General features: G+C 45.0%; 3 protein-coding genes across 4 annotated transcripts; 1 reads left to right on the top strand and 2 right to left on the bottom strand.

The window, feature by feature from the left end:
• Positions 1–58: 58 nt before the first annotated feature.
• Positions 59–6,598, bottom strand: LOC135349737 (probable serine/threonine-protein kinase MARK-B). Its single transcript, XM_064548336.1, has 6 exons — positions 6,092–6,598; positions 3,576–3,628; positions 3,129–3,244; positions 2,065–2,209; positions 1,357–1,479; positions 59–1,228 (listed from the first exon to the last, which is right to left on the bottom strand). Exons 1-6 carry the CDS (start codon positions 6,596–6,598, stop codon positions 223–225), a joined length of 1,950 nt encoding a protein of 649 aa, XP_064404406.1. The 3' UTR covers positions 59–222.
• A 350-nt stretch (positions 6,599–6,948) lies between these two features.
• On the top strand, positions 6,949–9,420 carry LOC135349738 (uncharacterized). 2 transcript variants are annotated; one of them, XM_064548338.1, is made up of 8 exons: positions 6,949–7,245; positions 7,329–7,401; positions 7,495–7,621; positions 7,679–7,805; positions 8,202–8,672; positions 8,723–8,944; positions 9,012–9,087; positions 9,148–9,420. In XM_064548338.1, exons 1-8 carry the CDS (start codon positions 7,150–7,152, stop codon positions 9,255–9,257), a joined length of 1,302 nt encoding a protein of 433 aa, XP_064404408.1. In that variant the 5' UTR covers positions 6,949–7,149; the 3' UTR covers positions 9,258–9,420. The 2 variants fall into 2 exon arrangements, with proteins under 2 accessions (XP_064404408.1, XP_064404407.1); XM_064548337.1 differs by having other exon boundaries at positions 7,329–7,621.
• Positions 9,328–15,391, bottom strand: LOC135349736 (intraflagellar transport protein 88 homolog). The gene is made up of 20 exons (XM_064548335.1): positions 15,199–15,391; positions 14,985–15,050; positions 14,877–14,924; positions 14,783–14,818; positions 14,630–14,693; positions 14,500–14,575; positions 13,720–13,810; positions 13,403–13,507; positions 13,238–13,340; positions 12,803–13,027; positions 12,625–12,746; positions 12,103–12,363; positions 11,817–11,903; positions 11,683–11,752; positions 11,226–11,490; positions 10,665–10,945; positions 10,167–10,339; positions 9,921–10,032; positions 9,750–9,806; positions 9,328–9,621 (listed from the first exon to the last, which is right to left on the bottom strand). The coding sequence occupies exons 1-20, from the start codon at positions 15,283–15,285 to the stop codon at positions 9,497–9,499; spliced, it is 2,454 nt and encodes an 817-aa protein (XP_064404405.1). The 5' UTR covers positions 15,286–15,391; the 3' UTR covers positions 9,328–9,496.
• Between the last annotated feature and the right edge of the window lie 45 nt (positions 15,392–15,436).

Here is a 15,436-nt window from a genome sequence, read left to right on the forward strand (position 1 = left end):
GCACGCATAATTAGATACAGCCTATTACAGTGTAGCAACAGATTATTTCACAAGTGCATATAATTATGGGACTTTGCTTTTGGCATTTGCACAACTGTAAAATGATAAAACAAAGGCAGTGAAAGTCTGAGAACTTTGTTATTTTGTCAATTAATGCATAACAGTAAAAACAAAAAGGCAGTGAAATTTGAAAAAAAACAAACATACAGCACATTTAGTTCATTAGGGGTTTCCCCCAGTTGTAGTGGGCACAGTGGGGGTGCTTAATTGTATCCGTATGGGAACGGACTGAGTCCTCCGGTTCGAGGCCATTCTGAGCCCTTCCAATAACTCTGACCTCTCGTCATTAACGTCGTGTGATCTCCTCCGCCGTCTTAAGGCCTCCAATGAGCTTGCAGCAGTCATGGAGACAGTTTGACTGGAGTGCCTCCTCACACGATCAGAACTACTCGAGGAATTCCGTCGCTGTCTCTGAGTTTGATTATGTGTGGCTACAAGATGGAGTCTCTCACAAGAGAGGCTGTGTCTGTGTATGGGGGCAGGGATGGAGTCAATGGCAGAGGAGAAGGAATGTCTGGAAGGACGTATCGTGACTAATCCCTCCATGAGGTTCTGACTGGGAGAGAGCCGAGACTCAACCGTTCCAGTAGGAGTAGTTGCTTCATTGACAGTCATCATGACATGATGGTCTGTTTGGCGATCACCTCTTGAGTCATTTTGTATGAGAGACTCATTCGACAAGTTCAGAGCAACGGGATACCGATGATGACAGAAGAGAGGTTGAGGGGGGAACGAGTGGAGGGGGGTAGGGTGAGTGTCAGGGGGGTTGCTTGAGTGCGATTGTGGGGAGAGACGAGAAGGCGAGGGACTCGCAAATGATGATGAACTTTGACCCAGGAACGGATTATGAGTTGAGAAAAGTGGTGACGGTCTCTCTACTTGCGATGGAGGGAAGTCAGTGAGTACATACGGTACAAAGGGTCCGGTCATACTCGAGGGGGATCCAGGGGTCGTATGGACTGGGGACGTGCTCAGAACGGGCAATTGAAGATGATCTGTAAAGAGCATTGGACTCAGCGTGAGATGGAGTGCATTCATGTCGATACTGGGTGCAGTATGGGAAGGGGAAAGGTCATTCTCCTGGTCAGGTACCATACAGTCGTCAGTCTTGGAATGGACCACAGAGTCTGGCACCACCTGGGCATGCTCAGTCACATGATGTGTGGACCTGGGAAGAGCGGAGGATAGACATGACTCTGAGACTATCACAATGAAACTAACATAGACCAATCACTATAATTATACACAATATACAATTATGGCATTATCTTTATCTGTGTTGACGCAGGTACTCACAATCTAGAGAGTCTTTTGTGGACAATGTCAAGTGTTTGAGCAGCTGTCAGTCGCTGTCGATAGTCCTTCTCTATCAACTGACGAATCAGCAGAGTGGTCTCTCTCATCCTCATAACACCATCACTATGGGGGGGGATCATGTGATATACCTCTCTATGGGGGGGGGGGGATCATGTGATATACCTCTCTATGGGGGGGGATCATGTGATATACCTCTCTATGGGGGGGGGATCATGTGATATACCTCTCTATAATTGATACCTTAAAGTGACATATTTTCGCAGTATTAATTCTGCTATTTCTGCGAATTGAGAAATTCGTACTCGCAGATAATTGGAAAATGCAATGAATTCTCATTAGTGAGTAATTATTAATATCACACTTGAGTAAGTATTCAGCAGGAATCTATGTGATAGACCTCTCTATGGGGGGGGGGATCATGTGATAGACCTCTCTATGGGGGGGGGGATCATGTGATATACCTCTCTATGGGGGGGATCATGTGATAGACCTCTCTATGGGGGGGGGATCATGTGATATATAATTATTTATACACTCTGACTCAGACAAGTCATGATTGATCGGTCAAGGTTAGCTACGGAAAAGCACAGGCTCTAAAAAAGTGCTCCAGATATATCACTTTAATGCCAAAATGGGATGCATATTGAACAAGACACATCTCTCAGTAAGGGGTACTAGATAACTTACTCTGGGATGATGTAATCTGCTGCTTTGATCTTCTTGAAGAGCTCCTGAGGGTTGCTATCATAGAAGGGAAACTGACCATAGAGCATGGTGTATAAGAGCACCCCTAGCGCCCACATGTCACTAGCCTTGCCGTCATACGGGCGCCCTGTAAAGAATACATTATTACCACAATTAAGAGTACTATATTACTATGCGTATTAATATGCGGATTATTATGGTAGCCACAGAGATTGCTGACAGCTACGAACTATGTGTACAAGTCCTTAGTAACCACAAAAAGAAGGAAAACTGAACTATTTGGCTGCATTCTTCAGGTCACCAAAATATTGCCATGGCGACCGCCAGGGTGGTGGTCTTATTTCCAGCTATGTAGACATGCTGTCATCAAAAGCCAACCTGACACCACACTTAGTTTAGCGAACCATAAAATGGATGGTGGATGCATCCCATGGACTGTCCTGTCCCTACAATGCTCGCACTATTGACCTCCCTAAAGACCACTTCTCTATTGAGACTACTCAGTACTGTCCCTACAATGCTATCACTATTGACCTCCCTAAAGAGACCACCTCTCTATTGAGACCACTCAGTACTGTCCCTACAATGCTATCACTTTTGACCTCCCTAAAGAGACCACCTCTCTATTGAGACCACTCAGTACTCTCCCTACAATGCTATCACTATTGACCTCCCTAAAGAGACCACTTATCTATTGAGACCACTCAGTACTGTCCCTACAATGCTATCACTATTGACCTTCCTAAAGAGACCACCTCTCTATTGAGACCACTCAGTACTGTCCCTACAATGCTATCACTATTGACCTCCCTAAAGAGACCACCTCTCTATTGAGACCACTCAGTACTGTCCCTACAATGCTATCACTATTGACCTCCCTAAAGAGACCACCTCTCTTGAGACCACTCAGTACTGTCCCTACAATGCTATCACTATTGACCTCCCTAAAGAGACCACTTATCTATTGAGACCACTCAGTACTGTCCCTACAATGCTATCACTATTGACCTCCCTAAAGACACCACATGCATAGGTAACACACTTACCGCTCAGCACATCAGGACTGACGTAGGCCAGACTTCCCCTCTGGTCGGTCAACTTGTCATTGCTACGAACAAGATGCTTGCTCAGAGCAAAGTTGGTGAGGGTCACAGAGCGAGTTCTGTATAGAGGCAACAAACAATGAAAGAAGGTTCTGTGTAGAGGCAACGAACAATGAAAGAAGGTTGGCCAGCCTACACTGTAACTGGAGCATTTAATATTTGATATGAGATATTAATTTTGATATTGACAACATTCAGTGCTTGAAAGGTTGCTTATATAATGATACCCAACACACAGGGATGAGATACAGGCACTTCAAAGCAGGCTCTCAAAGGTCATCAACAAAGATATCACCTAGATACTAGTTCTGAGCAATACCATTCAACTATTAATAGATTCTTAGAAACCAACCACACGACATTTTTAACACTACATTACATAACACGTACCTTGTGTTGAGGACAAGGTTTCCCAGCTTCAAGTCACGGTGAACAATGTTCTTCTGTGGGACAAAGCACACAACACTTATTAGATGAATGCACACACTGATTGGTGTGTGTGGGTTATCACACTGATTGGTGTGTGTGGTTATCACACTGATTGGTGTGTGTGGGTTATCACACTGATTGGTGTGTGTGGGTTATCACACTGATTAGTGGAAGCTATTAGGGTAACAAGTCTGTTAATTGCACATGAATTGGATTAATTGTGCTGAGTGTGCATTCCATTGCTCTGAGATCAGATGCTTTGAACTGGGATAATTGCTTTTTGGCCACACCAACATTGCTATGGCCACATGACATTGCTATGGCCCTGGGTATAATCATGTATACATTACTCAAGTGTTTGTTTGCAGCTAACACATAACAACCACACAACCCAGCGAGCTAGTCTGTAGTCTGTAGTCTGTAGATAATACAGCCCGTTAATGTGAACAGATTGGCGCTAGTCAAATTTTATAATTAGATCAATATCTCCGACATACATTATGGTCACGCACACAGGGACTACATTATGGTCACGCACACAGGGACTACATTATGGTCACGCACACAGGGACTACATTATGGTCACGCACACAGGGACTACATTATGGTCACGCACACAGGGACTACATTATGGTCACGCACACAGGGACTACATTATGGTCACGCACACAGGGACTACATTATGGTCACGCACACAGGGACTACATTATGGCCACGCACACAGGGACTACATTATGGCCACGCACACAGGGACTACATTATGGCCACGCACACAGGGACTACATTATGGCCACGCACACAGGGACTACATTATGGCCACGCACACAGGGACTACATTATGGCCACGCACACAGGGACTACATTATGGCCACGCACACAGGGACTACATTATGGCCACGCACACAGGGACTACATTATGGTCACGTACACAGGGACTACATTATGGCCACGCACACAGGGACTACATTATGGTCACGCACACAGGGACTACATTATGGCCACGCACACAGGGACTACATTATGGCCACGCACACAGGGACTACATTATGGTCACGTACACAGGGACTATGAAGTATAATTATTACTATCGATCTTGTACTTAAAATTCAATTATGGAAATCGCTCTATCTCCCACCACATGTCAACACCGCCCACCCAGTGGCTATTGTCAGCGGTCAACTTTCATTTTGTGTGTACAACCAATATCCTACTAGCTTCCTCCATAGAACCTCTAAGCTATAGTAGTGAGTACCTTGGCTTTGATTAACTTGTAAGGGGGTGGACATATGATACAGCAAATACATTCTTGAGCAAGAACAAAGGAGAAGCGCTGAACCCTGGCTGGCAATATGTTCCCCTGTATTGAACCACATCACTAGTAGCTAGTATTAATGTCAGACAGGCCAGGGTCATCACTGCTCTACACTTCCTACAGCAGTGAGTCACACCTCACACCTCACACCTGGGAACAATGTCAGTAGCTAGTTACTTGGAAGTAACCACTATCTCTAAGAAATGAGTGATCTAGCTCACAAGGGGGCAGTGTACTGGAGAGAGCAGTTGCTAGGTGAAGCAAGACAAGATGGCTTCATATATCAGAAGTGACCTAATTATTTGTTCAATGTCAAATATTGCTATTGTCTAGACCGTTTCCTAGGATACACGAGGCTATGATATCACCTCCAGGGGAGATCTGGGAAGCCAGACACATGCTTAGGTCATCAAGGAATTGAAACTAAGTACATTAATAACATGATAAGCACCTGAAACTACATTTTCACTTAAGTACACAAACACACACACACTTATAAGGAATATGTTTACATAGTATACAAAACAAAGGGGAAATCGTTACGTGCAGTGAAATTAGATAGGGCACACATTATTAATTCTCAGCTCACAAGGCCAGTGTGGAGTCTACTGTACAACTCTGGTTCACATTCCAGAACTCTAATAGACCATAGGAACATGCCCCAAGCATTAATGCACTAATAGACCAGAGGAACATGCCCCAAGCATTAATGCACTAATAGACCAGAGGAACATGCCCCAAGCATTAATGCACTAATAGACCAGAGGAACATGCCCCAAGCATTAGTGCACTCCTCTTGTCGGTATGGGTAAAACACGGCGAGGGAATGTAGACAACAGTGTACCATACACCTCCTACAGTGTACTACACCTCCTACAGTGTACTATACACCTCCTACAGTGAATGTTGATTGCCAACCAATTACACTGTTAATAGAGTTAGATCCCAGGAAAACAAGCTATGGCCATTGTTGGAGCCAGGGTGTCCAGTGAGGTCACTACACTGTACTATCCCATAGTAAAACAACGTAGATAATTACAAACTATACGAGTGTGCCCTTAAGCAACATAACAAGTCCCGCACAATGCTACCGCACAATGCTACCACACATGTGTCCACACGATGCTACCACACATGTGTATATTACACCCAGAGCATCACTCACTTTGTGGAGTGTTCCGACCGTGGATAGGACATTATAGAACAGTTCTAAAGCTTCCTTCTCCTCCAGCCGTTTCTGCTTGATGACGTAATGCTGCAGGTTGACAAAGTCCGTGTACGCATCGTCCTTAGCGTACGAGTGAGCAATGAGGCAGTCCAACACGAGAATAAATCGTCCACTGTCCTTGAAGAAGCCTTGATGATGGATAACACCGGGTTGATCTTGCAGCAGTGAGAGCACCAGATGTTCATTATGCAACAGTAGCTTCCCTTGACTCACTTCCCCATCCCTCTCCCGATTCACTTGGAGAACTTTAAGTGTCACAAATGTGTCTGAGTTGTCGTCTCGTTTGGCCAAATACTCAGTGATGCTTTGCACCGGAGTGGCATTCACGGGTGGTATCATAGGACCAATGTAAAAGTCTCCCTGTTGCAGTCCGTTGCTGAGTGCAAGTCTATTGGGGTCGAGGGGGTCATTTCCGAGGCCGAGGGGGGCTGCTTGAGTGGTCATGTTTGAGAGCCTCTGCTGTCGTAGGTCATGGAGGTGGTGAGATGGTGATCTGTGTGGAGAAGGTTTTCGATACAACTGATACATTTAGTCACTAACTAGCTGCACAGAGCTTTGCCTGTTTAGGAGATACTCACAAAAGCATGCAAAGCTTGCTACAACCTATCGACACAGTAACAGCTTGTCCACTAGCCTAGGCGTTGCCTTGGTAAGATCATACACTACCTGGTACACTTACCACAAGTGCTATGCGTGGTATTCACTCCAAGAGAGCGCTGTGTGTGAGATCACAGCTAGCTAGTTCACTATGAGTTGATGTTTTGCTTGGCTGTGTGTAGTAGTAGGCGGAGGCTGCTCATTAGGAGGAGGGGCTGGTCTGTGGGTATGTTGCAATCCCCATGAATATCATTATTAATTTTTACTTCAGGGGAAACCCTCATAAGGTAGGTGGGGCTGATTGTTGCATCCCGTTTGATGACTCTGATCTGACTATATGTACAGCTAGCTCCCAGCATGCAGTCATTAGATATATACAAGTTTGAGTACCAGAAGACATGAAGAAAGTTGCAGTATTAGTTGTCTTGGCTTTGTGTAGTGTAGCCGTGCAGGCCAAGTCTGCTGATGAATGGAAGTCTCGAGTCATCTATCAGGTCAGTCAGCACAGTAGTACACTGAGGCATAGCCACTGTGCATGTATGAGCTACCTCTATTAAATCTCTTATTTCCCTATCAGCTCCTGACAGACCGCTTTGCCTTGACTGATAGCTCCTCGTCCTCGTCATGTTCTGACCTCTCCAACTATTGCGGTGGGTCATTCAAGGGAGTCACCCGCATGCTCGACTATATCCAAGGACTTGGTGCAAACGCCATCTGGATATCACCGATTCCCGACAACACAGACGGAGGCTACCATGGCTACTGGCAGAGGAACATCACCCTCATCAACTCCCACTATGGCTCTCCCGATGACCTGAAAGAACTCGTGTCTCAGTGCCACAAGAGAGACATCTGGGTCATGCTGGATGTGTGAGTTAAATCTATAAATACGTGCATCATGTATGAGCTGAACTTGTTTCCATGCAGTGTTGGTAATCACATGGGTAATCAGAATAATGGTGACTGGAATAATTTTGCCAAGTTCTACCCGTTTAACCACCAGGAGCACTACCATCCGTACTGCATGATCACTGACTTCAACAATCAGAACCAGGTCAGGCTCTGTGCATGCACACTACATGCAGGGTTGGCATGTACACTACATGCAGGGCTGGCATGTACACTACATGCAGGGTTGGCATGTACACTGCATGCAGGGCTGGCATGCATACTACATGCAGGGTTGGCATGTACACTACATGCAGGGCTGGCATGTACACTACATGCAGGGTTGGCATGTACACTGCATGCAGGGCTGGCATGCATACTACATGCAGGGCTGGCATGCACACTACATGCAGGGCTGGCATGTACACTGCATGCAGGGCTGGCATGCACACTACATGCAGGGCTAGTCCTTATTGAGGAGGAGCCATTGTACTATGGATTGTTATCATTCTGTCAACAGCACTCACATGATAGCTATTATTATATAACAATATCTGTTTAGGTTGAAGTGTGCCGCCTTGCCAACCTGCCTGACTTGGACCAATCCAACTCCTACGTTAGAGAAACCCTCAAAACTTGGATCAAGAACACCGTTTTAACGTATGGATTTGACGGTATTCGCATCGACACCACACCCGAGGTCCCCAAGGACTTCTGGTCAGAGTACACCCAGTCAGCTGGTGTCTTCTCAATAGGAGAGGTAGACAACGGCAATCCCTCGTACAATGCTGGCTATCAGGGACCAGAGGACGCCACTTTAAACTATCCCATGTATTATCAGCTGCGAGCAGCTTTCCAAGAACATCAATCAATGAAAAATATTCACAGTGGAGTGACTCAGAATCAAAACGCCTTCAAAGATGTTTCAGTACTGGGAAATTTTCTGGACAACCACGACAATCCACGTTTCCTCAGTAAGAATGGCGACCACACAGCACTCAAGAATGCTCTGGCTTACATCATATTTGCTGAGGTAACTGGTTAGTCAGTGTGTTTGGTACAGGCTCTCGATTTTTTGTGCAGGGTATTCCAATTATCTATTACGGGACAGAGCAAGGTTACAGTGGCAATGGCGACCCTCGTAACCGCGAATCCTTGTGGCCCAACTACAATGCCAATAGTGATCTTTATAAATTCACCAGTCAACTGGCCAAGTTCCGAGCCCAACAAGGCAGCAGTCTCTGGGAGAGCAAGCAGATTCAGAGATACGTCAATGACTACTTTTTTGCTTTCACAAGGGGAAACGTAAGTTTACAATAATTATCATAAATATTATTATGTGAAAAGTGTTTACAAAAATTAATGTTTTCAGATTTTCGTGGCCACTACAAATATTGGCAGCTCTTTCTCTATTCCAATCACATATCATCCCTACACTAATGGCACAGGTATGCACCAACCATCGCCATGTTTCTGTGTTTTATTTTTGATTAATGTAATCCATCCAGTTCTAATGAATCTACTGGACTCGTCTGACAAGGTCACCGTGAATGGAGGACAGTTCACAGTCAATATGAATGGACCACCAAAGATCTACGCCCCCTCCAACAGCTTATAGTCAGCTGCTATAATTATAGCAATGACGCTTTTTTAATTGAATTTGACACTCCTTAAATTTTGTGTGTGCGTGTGCAATTAAATTTTTATGTACCAAGTTGTAGAAATATATTAATAAACTGTTTTGTAGCATTTTGAGCTCACAAAAATCAAATCAAGCATAATTATAAGCAGATCAGTAATAATTATTATTGAGTTCAGTTCTGGAGGTTATAGTACTGTCTGTGTTGTGTGTAGTGTTCACTCTGGTAGGAGGTCATTGCCCAGTTCCACATCAGCAAAATCATCGTCAGCCACTTCTTGTTTCCGAGCAGCTGTCTTGGGTCGCTCTGGTAACTCTCCCAGTGGATCCACATAGCTGGCATCTGTACGAGTGGGGGGGGGGGGGGTCTTACATGTAATGTACTGCACACTAATTAAACGCCATTAATGCTCAAGGTCTCAGACAGCACACAGTGTACATGATTATAGCTATAGTTATCAAGAGACTCACCAACTTCCTTCCTCCTCTCTCTGGCTGAACCTCGATTACTACCAGTGCTGGAATCAACTGCAGAATGAGAAAGCATACAATCAATATTTTAATAACACGTAGCTCACACGCACACACACAGGGTGCCACCATACAGAGCAACCTCTACTAGTACATTGACTCAGTACCTACCACTTTCTCCACTCAGTATTCGTTCCCTGGCTAGTGGTGGTCTGAGTCTCTGCCCTCTAGGAGCTCCACTGTTACCATCATTGCTCCTCTGACTCCCACCAGACACCTCTCTCTATGGGAGGGGGTGAAGGATTACTGACTGTAGTAGCAAGAATGAACACACAAGGCTACACACTAGTGCATGTACTGCACGATGCACACACCATATACTGTATCACATACTGCTAACAGTACATTGCTGTGTACCTGTTTCTTAGTCTCGAGAGTTTTTTCAGCTTTGCGTAGTTTAAGTGAGTAATCCTGAGCTTCCTTGAGCCCCAGGTCAGTCGTTAGTCTCACTAGGAACTTGAGACAGTCCACACTCTCAGGAAACCGACGATGAATGTTTTTGTAGCAGCTCAGTGCTTGCTGATAGTTGCCTATAGGGGCAGAGTACACTATCAACGCATAGTACAAAGCATATAGTACAGTCAGTGAAACGTGTCTATAGTGGTCACCCTTGGGCAGACTAACACTGGCTGTTAATTAATAAAGAGGTGGCCTGCTAACACAGGTCCAAACACATTCTAGAGACTTTGGAGCCCATTAACCTGGCTGTATAGAGGGTGGTCACAATAGACAGGTTTAACTTCACAACAAAATTAAGGCTATTAAATTGATAGGTAAAAAACATATGCCCCTGGTACATGCACACTGAGGTATAATAAATAAACATGACATGCGTACATACACTTGATCACACACCTGTTTTGCGATAACAGCTTGCCACCATGAGTTGCCAGTTGATTTGATTAGGTTGTATGAGGGCAGCCCTCTCGAAGAACACAATTGCCTTGTCAGCAAAATGAGAGTCCATGTAATACGCCCCCAGCCACGAGATGACGTCAATGTTGGTGGGACAGTAACGGAATGATTCATAGTAATATTGAAATGCCTGAGATCGATCGTTGTCCCCATCATAGAGCTCTCCCAGCCGCTGCAATACCCGGGGGTCAGTGGGTACCAGTGATACCAGCTGCATTAGACTGTGTGTGTGTAGGGGGGGAGGGGGGACATAGTGATAATTATGATGGTATACATTAGATTGGGAATGTCTTAAAACTATTTTGCTTTTGTTATTGTTTTGTTCTATGGAGCAAGCATAAAGATACCTTATGGAGAACGTGGGGTGGGGGTACAAATAATAAAATAGAAGCTAATACATTGGGACTCTCTTTTGTTTTGTTTTGTCTTATACAGCAATATTTATAGCTACCAAGGAGAGATTGATCACAATGGACTGACTACATGCACAGTATTACTCACGTCTCAGTGGCCTGGTCAAAGTCGTCCATCTTATCATAGAGGTCTGCCAGGTGGTAGAGGACATGAGCAGAGTTCCTCAGTATAGAGTGGAGCTTCAGGAAACATTCTAATGCCTCAGACAGTCGATTACTCTTCTTGTAAGTCAGGCCAAGATTATACAGTGCCTCAGTGCAAGTGGCCTCAACATTGAGCGCCTCTTGGAAGTAGTCCTTCCCCTTGTCCAGGTCCCCTCCTCTGAACTCACAGCAACCCTTGTTGACCAGAGCTGAGCAGTAGTGTGTGGATATAATGTGGCTATAGCGACTATGTGTACTTGTGTGCAAATGTTCGTATGAACTGCCCAATTATTTTGTATTTTAAATATTTGTAAGTTACGTTGAACGTATTGCGGGACAGAATTTTTGTATGATGCTCGAAATTTCCACCATACGAAAATTAATAACCTGCTATACGATACCTTGTGGGTTGTATCTGTCCTTGGATATCGCAGCATCAGCATACTTGTCAGCACCTTGAAAATCAGACTCCTACAATCAACCAGAGGGACAAGGTTATAGTGATGGAGAATGTATAGGGAGAGAGTGATCTCACCAGGAACAGTATGAAGGAGAGGTTGGTGGCGGCCATACCAGCCATCTTATTGTCCTTCTTACCACACTCTTTGAATGTCTCAATAGCCTGTAGGGACACCACCACACAGTCAGCATGCACAGTACCTAGCTAACACACAGTCAGCATGCACAGTACATACAGTACATACAGCACAGGACCTACAGCACACAGTCAGCATGCACAGTACATACGTGTACTTACAGCACAGTACCTATATACAGTTCCTACACACAGTCAGCATGCACAGTACAACCTACTGCCTCACCCTAGGTACGTCCTTCTGCTTAAGAAAGGTGAGAGCTTTGGTGATCTCTAGTTCACTAGCGAGACTGGAATAGGGAGACTCCTTGACGCGCTCTATACACCAATCAAACCCCACAGCAAAGGAGGCCTCTATAACCGGGGCTATGAGCTTGGCAGCTGTGAGAATAGTACCCTCGGCTGAGGACTTCCTTTCCTTTTCTATCCTCCGCAATGAGTCGTCCTTTATAGCCTCAATAAGCAGTCTCTGCTGGGGGTCATCCTCCTAGTGTGTGTGTGTGGGGGTGTCTCGTACATTTAGCTACATACAACTATATCGAAACTGTCTCATTACTCCTTCATAACTTAGGGAAGTTCATATAATTATTGTGGTATGCTGTATAGATCAAAGATCTGCGCAATGGTCAAATCTATCGATTTTGACAGAAAATAAAGGCTCGGCCTTGCAATCAAAATGGGACTTTTTGAGACATACATGACAGCTAGACTGAGAGAGCCACCCCCTCTAGTGTACACACATGCCTACCAGGGTAGAGTAGTATCTGTCCTCATCGTGAAGTCCAGTGGTGATCTGGAGCATGCGGTGGAAACTCTTCTTCAGTTTGTCCCTATCACTGATGGCATAGTAGCACAGCATCAGGTTCAGTGCTGCCAGAGGGCAATGATTATACACCATGGACTCATCCATACACAGTCACACTAACCTGTTTTGAAGTCTGGTGCTTCCTCCATGACATGCTCTAGTGAGGTGATGGCGTCGGCGTATTGGCCCATCCTTACAAATACTAGTCCAATATTCCTCATGATACGCAGTCTCACAATCTTATGGTTCTCCCCAATCTGATCCAAAGCCATGCGATACATCTTGATAGCCTGAGGGTACTTGCGCTGCTCAACATAAATGTTGCCCATGTTCACACGCAGTCTACCTGCAAGCAAGCATAATTATAGACACTCAATATATAGTTACAACAAGAACACTCCACACACACACACACACACTCCACACACAAACAGCACACTCCACACACACACACAGCACACACACATCACACTCCACACACACACACAGCACACACACATCACATTGAGCAAGCAAGCATATAGACACTCAATACACAGACAAGAACACAGTTTACCTCCAGTGCTGAACATTTTGTTTTTGACAATGAGTATGTAAGTGTTGAGAGCCTCAGCATGATTGTTGGTGGCATGGTACTGGCTGGCCAGGTTGAACAACACCTATATAGACACACAGGAAGGATGCATAATTATAGAGATGAAGTTCAGTAGCAAGTACTCACCAAGTAGGTCAGGTCCAGGTTAATAGTTTCTGTCATTTGAGACTGTTGTCGTTGCTTGCACAACATTCTCTCTTTACGAGTGGACTCCTTGGCCTTGTCCACTGCCTGAGGAGGGTGGTTATGAGCGCTCTAAGATAGTCATCAAAATAGGTCCATTTCGGAAAAATCACTAAGGCTAAGCCAAATGGAAAATGTTGACCACCAGATCTAAACACATCGTTAGGTAAGCCTTTCAAAGAGCTACAAAATGCATCGTTTAATTGGAGGGGCACTCCATCACTGACACACATTATACATGTATATATAGAGGAACTCACTGTTTGAAAATCTCCCATGGCTGCAGCTTGTGTACTCTCTTCTACCAATCGGATCACTCCACGCTCCAGTTTCTTGATTATCTCCTGAGGTCTGCAAGTACACACAACACACATCATCACAACTCTCACAGTACACACAACACACATCATCACAACTCTCACAGTACACACAACACACACCATCACACCTCTCACAGTGCACACAACACACATCATCACAACTCTCACAGTACACACAACACACATCATCACACCTCTCACAGTGCACACAACACACATCATCACAACTCTCACAGTACACACAACACACATCATCACAACTCTCACAGTGCACACAACACACATCATCACACCTCTCACAGTCCACACAACACACATCATCACAACTCTCACAGTACACACAACACACACCATCACAACTCTCACAGTGCACACAACACACATCATCACACCTCTCACAGTCCACACAACACACATTATCACAACTCTCACAGTACACACAACACACACCATCACAACTATCACAGTACACACAACACACACCATCACAACTCTCACAGTACACACAACACACATCATCACAACTTTCACAGTACACACAACACACATCATCAAAACTCTCACAGTGCACACAACACACATCATCACAACTCTCACAGTGCACACAACACACATCATCACAACTCTCACAGTACACACAACACACACCATCACACCTCTCACAGTACACACAACACACATCATCACAACTCTCACAGTACACACACAAGTGATACTTACTTGTCCTCTGCTTTCTCCATAACCGGCCCTGATCCAGTAGCCCCTGTGGAGCGTCTCAGAGGGTCAAACTGTTGACCTGCAGGTACAGAGGATCTGATCATGATGCACCCTCTACTGGCTAATGACTCACCTGTCACAACAGAGGAGAAGCCAGCAGCAGTCACTCCAGTCATGGGCCGAGCCTGTCCAGACTCCTGTGTGGTGTGCAGTGTGTGTGTGTAAAGTGTGGAGTGTGATGTGTATGTGTGGAGTGTGGAGTGTGTGGAGTGTGTGTGAGGCTTACCGGGGCTACTCCAGTCACTGGCCTGGCTGTACGAAGCTGCAGGTATACAATACACACACATAAACTATGAAGCAATCAATAGAGACACACGTACCCCAGTACCAGGTGGCCTGACTCCAGAGGGTGGGGCCAAAACTCCGCCCTGTACACAAAGCAATAGTCACACACTCAGTGTGGTAATGTACAAAGGGGTGGGGCTTACGATACGAGGTCTCTGAGCATATCCTGTTCTGATGATGCGCTGGAACTCTGGGTCCTCCTCCAACTCCTAAATTATACGATAACAGGCAGAGGTCAAAGGTTACACTAGTGCTTCCCCCGGGAAAATCCTAGCAACATTCATATTGCAAATGAAGTGTTTCCCAGACTTCGAATTATTTAATAATAGATCTACATGTATGTCTACTCGAACTCACGTCAGCAATGGCGGAATACTCGTATCCAGAGTAGAGATCCTCTGCTCCATCGTCTGGTGTCAAGTGGACGTTGTGTAGGTTGGCCATATTGAGTATATGTACATACGTGCAAGAACTCTTGCTTTGATATTCTTTTAAAAGTGATGATTTTACTGTTTTAATTACACATTACCATGGTTACTTCATTCCTTTATCTCTTTCTTTCTTACCATTAGAGTGATGGGCGTGGTCAAGGCAA

The sequence above is a fragment of the Halichondria panicea genome, chromosome 16, assembly GCF_963675165.1.
Source record: "Halichondria panicea chromosome 16, odHalPani1.1, whole genome shotgun sequence".
NCBI lineage: Eukaryota > Metazoa > Porifera > Demospongiae > Suberitida > Halichondriidae > Halichondria > Halichondria panicea.